Raw genomic sequence first — 13447 nt, forward strand, 5'->3', positions numbered from 1 at the left:
AGCAATCAATGAACATTTGCTATGTGCCTGTGTGCTTGGCACTGTGCCAAGCACTAGTGACACAAAGAAAGGTAAGGGATGGTCTTTTCCCTCAAGGAGCTCACAATCTAAAGGGGGAGAAGACACGAAAACAACTATGTACACAGATGCTACAGACAAGATAAAATGGAAATAGTCAATAGAGGGAAGGCAATTAAGGGGGAAATCAGGAGAGGCTTCCTGTAGCAAGTGATGTTTTAGCTAGCACTGGAATGAAGTTAGGAAAGCTGGCAGATGGAGATGAGGAAGGAGAGAATTCCAGGCTTGGGGAACAGCCAGTGAAAATGCCCAGTCAAGTGATGGAGTGTCTTGTTTGTGGGATGGCAAGGAGGTCAGTGTCACTGTCTCACTGTAAACATGTTTGGAAGGAGGGGGAGGAACGGTCAGAAGACTGGAAAGGTAGAAGAAGGCCAGGTTTTCAGGGGCTTTGAATGCCAAACAAAGGATTTGATCCTGGAGGTAATAAGGAGCCATTGGAGTTTATTGAGTAAACATGGTCAGACCTGGACTTTAGGAAGATCAGTTTGACAGCTGAGTAAAGGATGGACTGGAGTGGGAAGAGATTTGATTCAGGGAAATCAACCAGCAGCCTGTTGTAATAACAGTCCAGGAATGAGGTGATAGGGGCTTGCACCAGGGTGGTGGTGGGATCAGAGGAAGGAGCAGCCAAGTCAGAGTTCAAATCTGTGTCTTCTGATTCCAAATCCAGTCCTTTTCCCATTAGCAACCAATCAATATTCTATCAATATCAAATCAATAAACATTAATCAAGCACCTACTATGTGTCGGGAACCGTGCTAAGTGTTGGGGCTGCAAAAAGAAGCCAAAGATAGTCCTTGCCCTCACCGAGCTTACACACGAATGGGGGAGGCAACGTGGAAACAGCTATGTACAAACTATATGCAAGAACAGGAAATAAGGGAGGAAATACTGCAATAAAAGAGGCTTGAGGAAGCCTTCTGAGTTCGTCAGACGATCACTTTTTCTCCACACTCATTCAATGTCCCGTCTCCTTTCATCTGCCCCAAGCAATCCTCATATCTGGCACTCACTAATTCCTCTCCTCCCACCCCTGCCCTCGCACCCGAGAATCCCTATCATCCTTTGAGGTTCAGCTCCGATCCCAAGCTCTTTGCAAACCTTCCCGAACCTCCCCCACTCCATAGTGTTTGTTCCTTCCTCAAGTTACCCTGATACGAGTTATCTTGTATTTATTTCCCTACTTTTAGGGGACTGGGGTAGAACCTGGACTCGTAATTTCATTGTTTTGGGAAACTCCTCACACTGAGGCAGATCGTCTGCCCCTTCTAGTCCTAAAGAGTTGCTTGCAAGGTCACGCCACTAGTTTGGAATTATTGGTAGGCTTCGAACCCAATCTTCCCTGTCTCTAAGGCCAAAGACCAGGATGCCTCTCTTCTCGCACATAGGCTGATTAAAAGTCGATTTGCACCGAAAAGTCACCTACTCTATGAAGCTTTCTCAGACTTAACCACGCTCCCCCCCGTACTTAACGACCTTCCCCCCTCAGACTACACATGGCTTTTCCCCACTCTCCTGCACCTCTCTAACACACTTATTATGTAAGGATTTATTTGACAGTTTATCGTGGGTGTGTCTTTTTCGTATAGGTGTGAGAAATTCCGTCCACGGATACAGGTCAGCACTTCTTCTCCAAAACAAAACTGGAAGGGACCTCTCAAAAGGTGTGTTAGTAACAGACACCGTTTTATCTAAGTTTTGGGTCTCCGTACACAAGGAGAGCTTAACAAACGCTGGCTGCGGAAGCTCAGCCCTTCACGGTCAGAGCGGTGAGCTGCGGCGGAGCCGTTGGCATCTGGACTCTCTGTGGAGGAATGACGAGGCGCCTTCTCATTGCTGCTGAGGGGCCGTGACGTTGCAGAAGGCCTCCGCCCCTCCCGGCCTCCGATTGGCTAGCCTTGCCGGGAGCCTAGGGAGGAAGCGCGCAGCCTCTCGGGAGTTGTAGTTCTGGGGTGCGGCAGTTGTTGATAGAGGTTACCCAGAAACGTCCCACTCCCACAACCTTTTAACCTTTGCCCCCAGCGACCCTGGGCCTCTTCCTCCCCGACCAGCCCTAAATACGTCATTACCGTGCGCGGGAGCCGCAGAAGCTGCCGCCTGGAGCCAGGTAAGACTTTCCTTCTGCTGCTCACGCTGAGGCTGGGGAAGGGAAGACGAGAGGGCGGCCTGCCCCGTGCCCCCGCGCCCATACCCCTGCTCCATGCCCCCTGCCCTCTCCCCCTGCCCCATGTCCCCGCCCTTGGTCCCGTGCCCCCGCCCCTCCTCTGCCCCTTGTCCCTTCCCCTCTCCCCTGTCCCGTGTTCCCGTCCCCATCCCACCCCATGCCCCTGTTCCAGTACCCCTCCCCCACCTCATGCCCCCGCCCCTGCCTCTGCCCCTTGCTCCTTCCCCTCTCCCCTGCCACATCCTCCCACCCTCACCCCAGGTTTGAATTGTCAGCCCTGAAACCCTAAGGGGCCAGGCTCTTGGCGACCCCGCCTGTGCCTCAGTTTCCTCTACCACACTTGTTTCCCTTTCCCCGGGAGGGGAGGCCGGACTCCTGGGTAGGTGAGCAATCAGTACTGCCCACTCCACTCTCCGCAGCAGTGGTTGGGGAGGTGGGGGGTCGGTGTAGGGAACTGGAGCCATGAAGAACGCTGCACTTGGGAGGTGTGGGTTCACATCCAGTCCCCGATCCTAGCTGCACGATCAGGACAGGTCACTTACCCTCCCCGGGCCTCCCGTGTCAAACATAGGAAGGCAGCGAGGTGTCCTGGCTGGCTGGCTTCAGGAGCGGGAAGCCTTAGGTTCTAGTGTGACTCCCCCTGGTTGGGTGATCCCGGACAATTCATGTGACCTCTCGGTGTCCCCAGACCATAAGTTACAGAGAAAGTGCGGACCTTCACTGGTAGAGGAAGCTCCTGGTCTGATGCAAGTGTAGTCCAGTTAGAACAAACTGTGTAGTGATCACAGGGTTGCTGTGAAACTCGGAGGATAATGCACATAACACACAGCAAGCCTTAAAGAGCTGTGTGAATGTCAGTCGTCACAGGATTTAAAGTTGGAAGGGACCTTAGGGAGATGGTCAGGGCCAGTGTCCGGGAGGATGTGGATGAAGGAAGGGAAAGGGCTGAGGAAGATGAAGGTACAGGGCTGAAAAAAGAAGAAAACAAGAAAAGGTTTAGGCCTCCAGAAGACATCCAGAAAAGGTTGCTTTTAAGTTTGGACTTTCATCATGACCTTTGGTAGCAACTGATTCTGTTTTATCCCAGAACTTTGAACAAAGTTTCCCTTCTGTCTAGAGGTTTTGGCACAAAGGGAGCTGGTAGTTAGAGCATCTTGCTGACCTTGCATTTAAGGCAGGCTGGGCTTCAGCCCTTGTACATCCAACTTCCCAGTCAGGTTTATTATTTTTTTTTTTTTGAGAGGGGAAGGCAGGGGCAATTGGGGTTAAGTGCCTTACCCAAGGTCACACAGCTAGTAAGTGTGTCAAGTGTCTGAGGCCGGATTTGAACTCAGGTCCTCTTGACTCCAGGGCTGGTACCCCCAGGTTTATCTTTACATTCTCTTGGGAACTTTATGGGGTCGAAGCATTTGTGCAGTGCAGCATTATTAAATATTTTGTAAAAGTGTGGGTCATCAGTTAGAAAATTTTGTATTTTTTAATTGTTTTTCCAGCGTGAAAACATCTCTCTCTTCTGGTATGCTTTTTGACCAGTGGGGACAGCTGGCTGTGTAGTTAGGAGTGCAGTCTTCTGTGCGAAAATACCTTGCCTGCACAGGAATCAAACCACTGTCCTTGGCCTCATTAGGCATTAACTGAGCTTAAACAAATCTGTAATGGGAAATCATGCCTGACTAATGTTCTAGTGTTCTTTAAGGGAGTAGATAAATATGTGAGCCACAGAAAATCAAGGAATGAAATTTACTTAGACTTCCCAAAAGCCCTGACCAGATTTTGTACTGAAGGCTATTTTTAAAAGTTGAGTAGCTAGAATTTGGAGGGGGAAAGAGAGAATATTTTTCATGGATGGGGACATGATAGAAGAATGGTTCTTTGGATGGAGAAGTAAAAGTAATGGGATTCTCCAGGGATAAGTGCTAGAACTGGTCTTTTAAACATTTTCATAAATAATTTAGGAAAGGGAATACATGAAAACTCTCTCAAGTTTGCAGATAACCATCATCTTTTCCAGGGAGTAAAATACTATATCTATTCCCGTTAGGTTACTTCTTCATTGTCCCGTACGCTTCTACCTTCCTGCCTTTGCCCATGCCACCCAATGTAGATTTTTTTTTTTGGAGGGGGGAAGGCAGGGCAATTGAGGTTAAGTGACTTGCCCAAGGTCACACAGCTAGTAAGTGTGTCAAGTGTCTGAGGCCGCATTTGAACTCAGGTCCTCCTGACTCCAGGGCGCCACCTAGCTGCTCCCCAGTGTAGATTATTAATTTCCATTCCAAGAGAAAGTGTTGGGTCTCTCTCCCTGAAGCCTGCCCTGTTCACATTCTCTCTTCCCAATTCCCACTTTATCACACAATCCATCACATGGCCATGTATTGCCTCATATTGTTCTCTAGTTTTTCGTGTATCATGCCTTATCTCACCTACCACCCTTTCAGGATATAGACTCCTTTCTTTTTTTGGTGATTAATAAATAATTAGGTTCTGTAGTATTGTCTGGTCTGGTTGTTCTCTCTATTTTTTCTCTGTTTCTGTTTATACTTTATTTCCCTTATAGGTTCTGATGTTGGTGCCTGTTTCAAGAACTCTGCTTAGAACTCTGCTGCAGAATCGTAAGGCAGTGTGTCAGATCTCCAGAGGCATGAGACTGGTCCAGTTCGAAACCCCTCACCTGAAAGGACCTCACCTGGGACTCGAGGAGAAGGATGGTGGTGGGGTGATTAACCTCAATGCCTTTGACTCCAGCCTGCCCAAGACCATGAGGGAGTTCCTGGAACAAGGAGAAACTGCCTTCTCTGTGGCAAAAAGGTAGAAATAAATAATTCTACTGTGCCCATCAGTATGATAAGATTAGAAAAAAAAAAGTAGAGATTTTCATTGAGAATCAGTGTGAAACTAGTACAAATCCAAGTTAAGCCCCCTTTTTGATCTCTTATTTTCTTGACTAAGATCAGAGATAAAATTCAGTCAGTCAGTAAGCATTTATTAAGCACCTACTATGTGCCGCACACGTTGCAAAGCATGCAAGATACAAAGAAAGGCAAAAAAAAAAGCCGCAGATCTCAAGGAGCTTACGGGGGAGGCAGCATGCAAACAATGTAAACAGTTATGTATAAATCGGATGTATACAGGGTAAAGTGGAGATAATCTTGGAGGGAAAGCACAAAGATTAAGGAGGACTGGGGAAGACTTCTTGTAGAAGATGGACCAGGGTGTGGGCGGTGTCAGAGGAGAGAAGGAGGCACATAGGAGAGATGTTGCAAAGGTAGAAGTGACAGAAAGAGGAGTGATTGGATGTGGGGTGAGGTGGACTGGTGCCGATTGAGAAGTCAAGAGTGACACCCAGGTTGTAAGCTTGGGTGACTGGGAGGATGCTGGTACCCTCCACAGTTCTAGGGAAGTTAGGATGAGAGGAGGGTTTGAAAGATAATGAGATCAGTCTTGGACATGTTTAGTTTAAGATGTAAATAGGATATCCAGTTTGAGATATACAATAGGCAATTAGAGATGTGAGACCAGAAGTCAGCAGAGAGGTTAGAGCTAGACAGATCTAAGAATCATTTTCATAAAGGTGAGAGATCACCAAGTGAAATAGAATAGATGTAGAAGACACAAGGGCCTTTTGGAGCTTTGGGGGTCACCCAGAGTCAGTGAGCCCAGATGAGGGTCCAGGAAAGGAGACTGAGAAGGAGCAGTCATATGGGTAAGAGGAGAATCAGGAGACGTCAATGTCACAAAAACCTAGAGAAAAGAATATCAAGGAGAAGGTAGTTTCAGCTCAGAAAACAGACTTCAGAGAGTTAAGGGAGTGAGAGGAAAGGAAGTAGAGGCATCAGTTGTTGATGGCTTTTTCAAGGAGTTTAGCCACAAAAAGGAGAAGAGATTATGGAGGAGACATGTGGATGGATGGATGGATGGATGGATGGATGGATGGATGGATGAAGCGAGAGGGTTTTTGAGGATGGGGGAGATGGGCTGTGTTTGTAGGTAATAGGGAAACAGTCAGTGGACAATGAGAGATTGAAAATTGGTGAGAGAGTGGGGATGGTAGACAAGACAATCTGCTGGACAAGAATAGATAGAAAGGGATCACTTGTGCTTGTAGAGGGGTTAGTCTTGTCAAGAAGAATGGCCACCTCTTTTTGTGAAATGGGTGAAGGAGGAGAATATAGCAGAAGGCATCCTTCGTGATTTGTGATTAGGAGGAGGGTAGAAGCTCATGGTGAATGGCCTCAGTTTTTCCAGTGAGATAGGCAAAATTCTTAGGTGAGTGGGGAGCCATGGGAAGTTTGAGGAGAGTTAAAAAGGTTTAGAAAGGCCACTGTGGTAAGTAGGATAGTGAGTCTATCAGGGAGTTGTAAAAGGATTGCCTAGCAGTAGTGAGGGCCCAGTTGAGATTATGTGACATAAATTTGTAGTATATCCAGTCAGCATGGTTTTCTGATTTCATGAGTAGGATGTGAGTAGGTACAAAGCCCGTAGATGGTAGGAGTAATCCTAGGTTGAGGCTTTGTAGGATAAGATCTTTACTTGGATGAAGGAGTAAGGGGCTTTAGAGAAGAGGACAATGTAGAGTTGAACTGGGTCACTAAGGGGTAAAGGAGGAGAGTGTAGCCAGTGTTGGGCTAATGGCCAGGGAAAGAAGCGAGGCATGGAAACGTTAGAAGTTGTGTTGAGGATGAAGAACAAGTTTTGGGGTCACAAGGCAGAAGGAGAGGTGGAATGACAACAGATTGTGATCAGATAAAGGAATTTCAAAGTTCACGACCATGGCAGCGGTGCATTTGTGGGTCATGGCAAGATCAAGGGCATGTGTGGGTAAAAGAGTAGGTCATGAGAAAAGAATAAATGGAGGAACTGAGAGGTTAGGGTGGCTATTCAAGAGCACAGCAATATGTACGTTGAAGTGCTTTAGTATGAGGGCAGCATCTGGGGTCATTGAGGAAGGAAGGAAAATGTCCTGGAGATTGATAAATAGCAGCCACTAGAATCTCGATTGGGTGATAAGTGAGAACCTCAAAGAAAGAGATGTTACTGAGCGATGGTGGTTGATGGAGAGCTTGGAAGCAGCGGTGAAGAGCAAGGAGTATTCCAACTCCTCCATGACTAGAATTAAGAAAAAGGAATTTACTTTTTACTGATTGTTTGCTATTGAGAAATGTTTATTAAATGGCAGTTTTGTGCAAAGTATTCTGTTCCACTGAGGTTACGACAGCCCCACATCACAGAATGTTAGCTAAGGGCTAACAACCTACCATGAGAAATTTGAGGTAAGAGAGATGCCTTCAGCTTTGGATCAGGGGTGATGAAAGAAGGCTTTCTGAGGAGGTGGTCCCTGAGTTTGGACTCAGAGAAAAGGATGAACTCCACAAGCTGAAGCTGCAGGCTGCGAATTTTTGTCCATTATAAGCATGGGAGATGTTGAAAGCAAGAGAAAAGAGCCAGAAGGAGCAGACAGCCAATGAAGGACCCAGAGCAGTTCATTATGAGTCACGGCTGGAATCATTGCTTGGAGCCAGATGGTGGAGGGCCTTGCCTCTCAGGCTAAAGATTTTATATTGTATTCAGTTGGCATTGAGAAATCATCTTTTTTTTAAACTAGAGGTGTGATGTGCTCTGAGTAATCAGTTATAAAAATTACTTTGGAAGAAATGTGAAGGCTCCATTCAAGAGAAGATAGCCCGAAGTCAGGAAGACTAAAGAGGAGGCTGCTGCAAAAACCTAAGAGAAAAAAGGAGATGCTGACTTAGTGGGGTTGAAATGGTAATGAAAGAAGAGCATCAAGGCAAGAGACAGAAGTGGAGATGGAATCCACAGATATGGTGATTGAGGAGCTGCATGGGATAAAGGAGAGAAGAGTCAAAGATGACTGAGGTTTTTGAGATTTGGTGACTGGTACATAGTGAGGCAATCAACAGAAATGGAGAATTTGGGGAAAAGATTGATTTAATTTTGGAAATGTTGATTTTTAAGGTGCTAGTTGAACATGCAGGTGGAGGTGGTTGATAAACAATTGGAAAAATGAGCCTAGAGCTCTAGAGAGACATTGAGGGAGGGGATAAAGATTCTGCTACGTAAAGATAATAAATGAAGCCACGCAATTAGGTGGATATCATCAAGGGAGAACTATAGATAGAGAAGGCTACCTGCAGCACCCACATTTAAGGCCTGGAGGGAGGATGACAAAACAGCACAGGAATGGCTGGCCTGCACCAGGAATCTTTTGCTGCTTTTCTAGTCCTTCTGGGTGTGTGTGTGTGTGTATATGTGTGTGTATGCACGCGTGCAATCCCACTGTCTTCCCTCTGGCTAAAATTTCTGAAGCTCTGTTAGTTGAACCACAATGGCTTGGTCCTTATGCTTTTCTGCAGGCATAAAATGGCAGAGATTTTGCAAAGCAAGCAGAGACAGAGCTTAGGGGCAGCATCGAGGCATATAGAGTATCTATTTTCCTTGAAAGTACCCATTTTACCATGTTTTTGTTATGGTAGAGACCCTTTCACTCCCTCCTAGGTAAAGCCAGATCACCTTTTACTGTAGAATTTTTTCCTGAAACTCAATGTGGAAAGGTCCCTTGGACCATAAGGCCCGCATACAAGGGACAAGATAAGCTTTTCTGTCTTACCTTCAGCCGTTTTCAATCTGGTCCATAAAATGCTTTGAGATCTTTAGATTAAAGGAATTAGGTTAGGGAAATGAAATGATAGTTAATTTGAATATTTAACGTGGAAACTTTTATTGATAGATGTAATATAAAATGTATGCTAAAATCAAATGATTTAATTGTGGCAAAGAAAAGTTCTCTATCTGGAAATAGAACTCCTGATTCCTGACTCCATCTTCACTGTCTTCCTTCAGCCTTTCTGCTTTGTTTTCTGCAGGGCTTTGGAATCTAAGCAGCCAGTTCTGAAACGGTCAGAGGTTACTTTTTTGGCCCCTATCACCCAGCCAGACAAAGTGGTGTGTGTGGGAATGAACTATGTGGACCACTGCAAGGAACAGAACGTGCCAGTGCCCACAGAGCCCATCATTTTCAGCAAGTTTGGTAGCTCTATCGTGGGGCCCTACGATGACATTGTCCTGCCTTCTAAGAGCAAAGTAAATGTCATGCTCCTTCCTGCCTTTTCCCGCCCACCTCACCACAAAATTCCCCTCCTAGATAGACTCTAGCCCTTTGCTCCATTCCCTCCCCCAAAATTTAACCCCATCCTTTCCTATGCTTTCCTTCTTAGCTTGTCCAGCTTACTCAGCCTAGATTTCAAGGGCTCTCTGGTCTTAGAACAGTGATCATTAAGCCACATGTGTAACCTGAAGTTCAAGGCTGTTCATTTCTGAATTAGATCTATTATTGTATCCTATTAGATTCTACAGGGCCTTTGAAGGGTGATAGAAGGCTGACTGTTAGTAAACATGATTGAACTTATTCACCTGAATATGGTGTTGTCATTCAAAGTAGTCACAGTGGGAGGCTATCTGTTTGTTCTCTTGATGCTACTGTTGCTCAAAACATGTTTTAGAATTCCTCTTTGGGACTTGTTTCTGTCTCAGAGTCCCAAGTCCTTTTTGGTTGATGGATGATTGTGAATGTGGCCAGATAGCCGTCGGTAGCACATCAGCTTCTTAGCCTCAGATCCCAAGTCTCCTGAGGGCTTCAGGGAATAGAAATAGGCTTATAACCTCACAGCACCATTACAAATCTGGGCAGTTGTTAGTCGTTGTTATTATTTATTTACTCTGAATGCCACTGTCTTAAAACCTTAGCCCTAAGGCATTTCCCAAAGGCTCCAGAGAAGAGAAATATAGCCGATGGAAGTGTCACTACTCAAAATTCTGCTTTCCTACCTTACAGGAGGTGGACTGGGAAGTGGAACTGGCCTTTGTCATTGGAAAGAAAGGCAAAGATATTAAGGTAATAGAAGTGGGGCTGTATGTGAGGCTAAGCAGCTGCTCCCTAACCCTGATGGAGAGGCTCCAGTTACTTAGTTACTGTTAATCCTGATCATTCTCTTCCCCAAAGTTGAGAGCAGCTAACCATGACATCAAGGTGTTACATGCAGGAATATAACTAGTCTTAACCTGTCTGTTGTCTCCAGCCTAGCCTTGTTCCCCTTCCTTAGGGACTGTCTGTGGCTCAGTTTAAGGCCAAATGTCAGAAGCAGGAGTCCCTGTGTAATGCACTGATCCTGTTATTGTGGAGAAAGGGCTTTGAGATCTCTTACTGAGAGGCATGAGCGTAGTCAGTTACCTAATCTCCAATCTGCTCCTAGAAGAGGGGATGGAGAGCTGGCCTTGGCACCAGGAAGGTCTGTGACCCAGGCGAGTTGTTAACCTCTCATGGCTCTCTGCAGCTCAAAGTGTCTAAAAGTTGTAAAGAAGATGAGGAGCTTCCTATAGCGTCCCTTCCCAGTCTGGCTAGGACTTCCCCTAGCCTACCTTCATACAGTCTCCACCCCCTCCCCCCCCAATAGGCCACAGATGCCATGGCTCATGTGGCTGGGTTCACTGTGGCACACGATGTGAGTGCTCGTGACTGGCAAATGAAGCGCAATGGAAAGCAGTGGCTGCTTGGGAAAACCTTCGACACCTTCTGCCCTCTGGGTCCTGCCTTGGTGACCAAAGACTGTGTAGCAGGTAGGACCCTGGGCCTCTCCATTCCCTTCCTTTCCCTTTTGCTCTAGTCTGAAGGACTGCATTCTAACTGGGCCATTGTTCTATTTAGTCCGAGGCAGAACTCCAGAGAGCCTGGGTGTCAGAAGCAGGGGTCTTTGGGGGATGGATTTGCTGGAATTTCTCCCACTGCCCCTATTGGCTTTTAGGATCGCTCTCCCATGTGTCACCTGTGCATACTGGGTCAGCTACTGTACTAGGAGTTGATGGGACTTGGATTTTAATCCAATACTACCATCCACGTGCTGTGTTTATTTACAGTAATGTCCCACTTCTCTGGAGGGAAGACTAGCTCACCTTTCTAGAACACAGTCGTGAGCAAGGAAGCAACCTGAATACAACCTGTGAATAGCAAGGATAGTGGCTGTCACAGAGCCCATGCACTTACTTAGAGATGTGTGGACCCACACTGGGCCCTCAGACTTTCGTGGGTAATAAGGCAGTCACTGAAGAGAAGCGTTGGTTTCCCAAGACCTACAGAAAGTAAACAAAGAATTATAAAAACACAGTTATCTTGGCCAATTTACTTTAGGAGCAGAGTTTTCCAGACTTCAGCAATACAGGGGTCTTCATCATTTTATAGCACAGTAATTGAGTCATCAAGAAAAAGTTGAAAATATGTTCACTATATGGTGTTAATGAAAGTGTGTAAAAAGTTTTTAAAAGGTAGCCATTAAAAAATTAAGAAAAAAAGTTAAAAGGAATAAATTCAGATATCTGAAAAATTCACTTAAGTAAAATAGCTACCTAATAAATGAGGCATTCATCTTAATTTGTCTTTCATGATATGTAAGCATTCTTAAGTTACCGTCATATGTGTATTTGAGCTGTCTCTGCTGCTAGTCTTGAAGGCAAGGTGTTAATCCTCTAATTAAAGAAAAATCTCCAGTAGAACATAGTACATTGTTCTGCACACAGAAACTTTTTAGCAAATGTTGAAGACTGTTAACCTGGATATGTTACTTAAGTTTTATATGCCTCAGTTTTCCCATCTGTGAAATGTGGATAATTCTCTTCCTAACAGAGAAAGAATCCTAAGTGTTTAAGGTGTTGTTATCATTTCAGATCCGCACAACTTGAAGATCTGTTGCCGAGTGAATGGGGAGGTGGTGCAGAGCAGTAATACCAGCCAACTGGTGTTTAAGACGGAAGACCTAATAGCATGGGTCTCACAGTAAGTAGAACTGTGTTTTATCTATCCCAGCTTTATGAGTGGGAGACAGCACTATCCTGACTAGTCTGTTCCCTGCCATTCTCAGACTCCCTGTCGATGAGCCTAGCTCTTCTCACCCTGAACCTGAGAGGCCAAAGAAATTTAACCTCGATCCCTGCTCTCCTACAGATTCGTCACTCTGTATCCTGGTGACGTCTTCCTGACTGGGACCCCACCAGGTGTTGGTGTGTTTAGGAAACCCCCAGTGTATCTTAAGGTATGTTAGCCGGGTAGTGGAAATAGAGCAAAAGCCAGAGAGCACCTCAAATTCTCCTTGATTTCTGGCTCATATCTCATCAAGGGGATTGTTTATGTCCTTTATCTGTAGTGCTTGTGAGCCAAGGAAACGAGCAAGACTGGTTCCAGAGTAGAAAGACAGTTAACCGTGTAGTGACTGCTCTCTCTGTTACAGAAAGGAGATGAAGTCCAATGTGAGATTGAAGGATTGGGAACCATCATCAACAATGTGGTGTGATGCCATTATTCCTGGGACTTCCAAGCTCTGTTTCTTAGCCAGTCTTTGCTAATCAGCCCCACAACTCTTTTTTCGACCTCTTCTTTGGCATAAAGCCATTGAGAAGTTCATATTACAAAGAGGAAGAAAGTGATCTGTTGAATGCCTTCAGCAACATGGAACATCCCCAGGGTCTGGTTGGTTACCAGCATCTTCTCAACCAGGCAAAGATTCCAGGCTTGTACAGAAAGGGAAGTCCCCATGGTGCTGAATACTGGGTGTTTCTTCTGGGTTTTTGGGTTTGGTTTTGATTTTTTGCAGTCAGTATGAGAGAAAGAACTATCCTGCTAATCAATAAATTTCCTTTAATGATGGCAACTCCCTGGCTTCTGCTTCTCTGTTCATCTTCCTTTCGGGAATGGGTTTGGAGTAATTCTCTCCAGAGGAAGCTGATTGGGACCTCAGACAGGACTGGAATACTCTCCGTGCTACCAGAGGTAACCTCATCAGAGAATAGAGGAAAAGAGAAGAAATGGAGAGTTAATAAATAAGCCACGTTAAAAAGACAGTGGTGGAACAGGGGAAGAGGGAGTACTTGATACTTATTCAAACCTTGAGAGGTTTTAGGAAAGACCAGATAGTCAGGCCTTTGTTACAAGCAGAGAAATCTAATTACCCAAATTCAAACTTAGAGGAATTGAGAGTATAACTAAATAACTGTCAGCAATGTCCTTATTCTGGGAATCTTTACTTTGCTCCACGATTGGGAACTGACTTTGGGATAAGATGATGGCATCCCTTCCCTTGCCAAAACTACCAGGTTCCACATCAGGACTTGTCAGCACCACAGATTGTTGGCTCATTTCTCATGTGA

At 45.6% G+C, this 13447-nt stretch overlaps 1 protein-coding gene and 1 long non-coding RNA gene across 2 annotated transcripts; one reads left to right on the forward strand and one right to left on the reverse strand.

Annotated features, from left to right (window-relative positions):
- Nucleotides 1-1477: 1477 nt before the first annotated feature.
- Nucleotides 1478-3260, reverse strand: LOC118843997. The gene is made up of 3 exons (XR_005009946.1): nt 2785-3260; nt 2148-2217; nt 1478-2025 (listed from the first exon to the last, which is right to left on the reverse strand). It is a non-coding gene; the product is annotated as an uncharacterized LOC118843997 (long non-coding RNA).
- On the forward strand, nt 2005-12951 carry FAHD2A (fumarylacetoacetate hydrolase domain containing 2A). Its single transcript, XM_036751808.1, has 8 exons — nt 2005-2185; nt 4797-5047; nt 9121-9337; nt 10089-10148; nt 10708-10870; nt 11972-12080; nt 12249-12336; nt 12532-12951. The coding sequence occupies exons 2-8, from the start codon at nt 4803-4805 to the stop codon at nt 12592-12594; spliced, it is 945 nt and encodes a 314-aa protein (XP_036607703.1). The 5' UTR covers nt 2005-2185; nt 4797-4802; the 3' UTR covers nt 12595-12951.
- Nucleotides 12952-13447: the final 496 nt, after the last annotated feature.

The sequence above is a fragment of the Trichosurus vulpecula genome, chromosome 3, assembly GCF_011100635.1.
Source record: "Trichosurus vulpecula isolate mTriVul1 chromosome 3, mTriVul1.pri, whole genome shotgun sequence".
NCBI lineage: Eukaryota > Metazoa > Chordata > Mammalia > Diprotodontia > Phalangeridae > Trichosurus > Trichosurus vulpecula.

Excerpts from the sequence above, each read along its gene's own strand:
- FAHD2A (XM_036751808.1), top strand. The coding sequence starts at position 4,803 with ATGTTGGTGCCTGTTTCAAGAACTCTGCTTAGAACTCTGCTGCAGAAT. Across the intron at positions 10,871-11,971 it reads GACCAAAGACTGTGTAGCAG|ATCCGCACAACTTGAAGATC; the intron begins GTAGGACCCTGG and ends TTATCATTTCAG. Across the intron at positions 12,081-12,248 it reads CTAATAGCATGGGTCTCACA|ATTCGTCACTCTGTATCCTG; the intron begins GTAAGTAGAACT and ends GCTCTCCTACAG.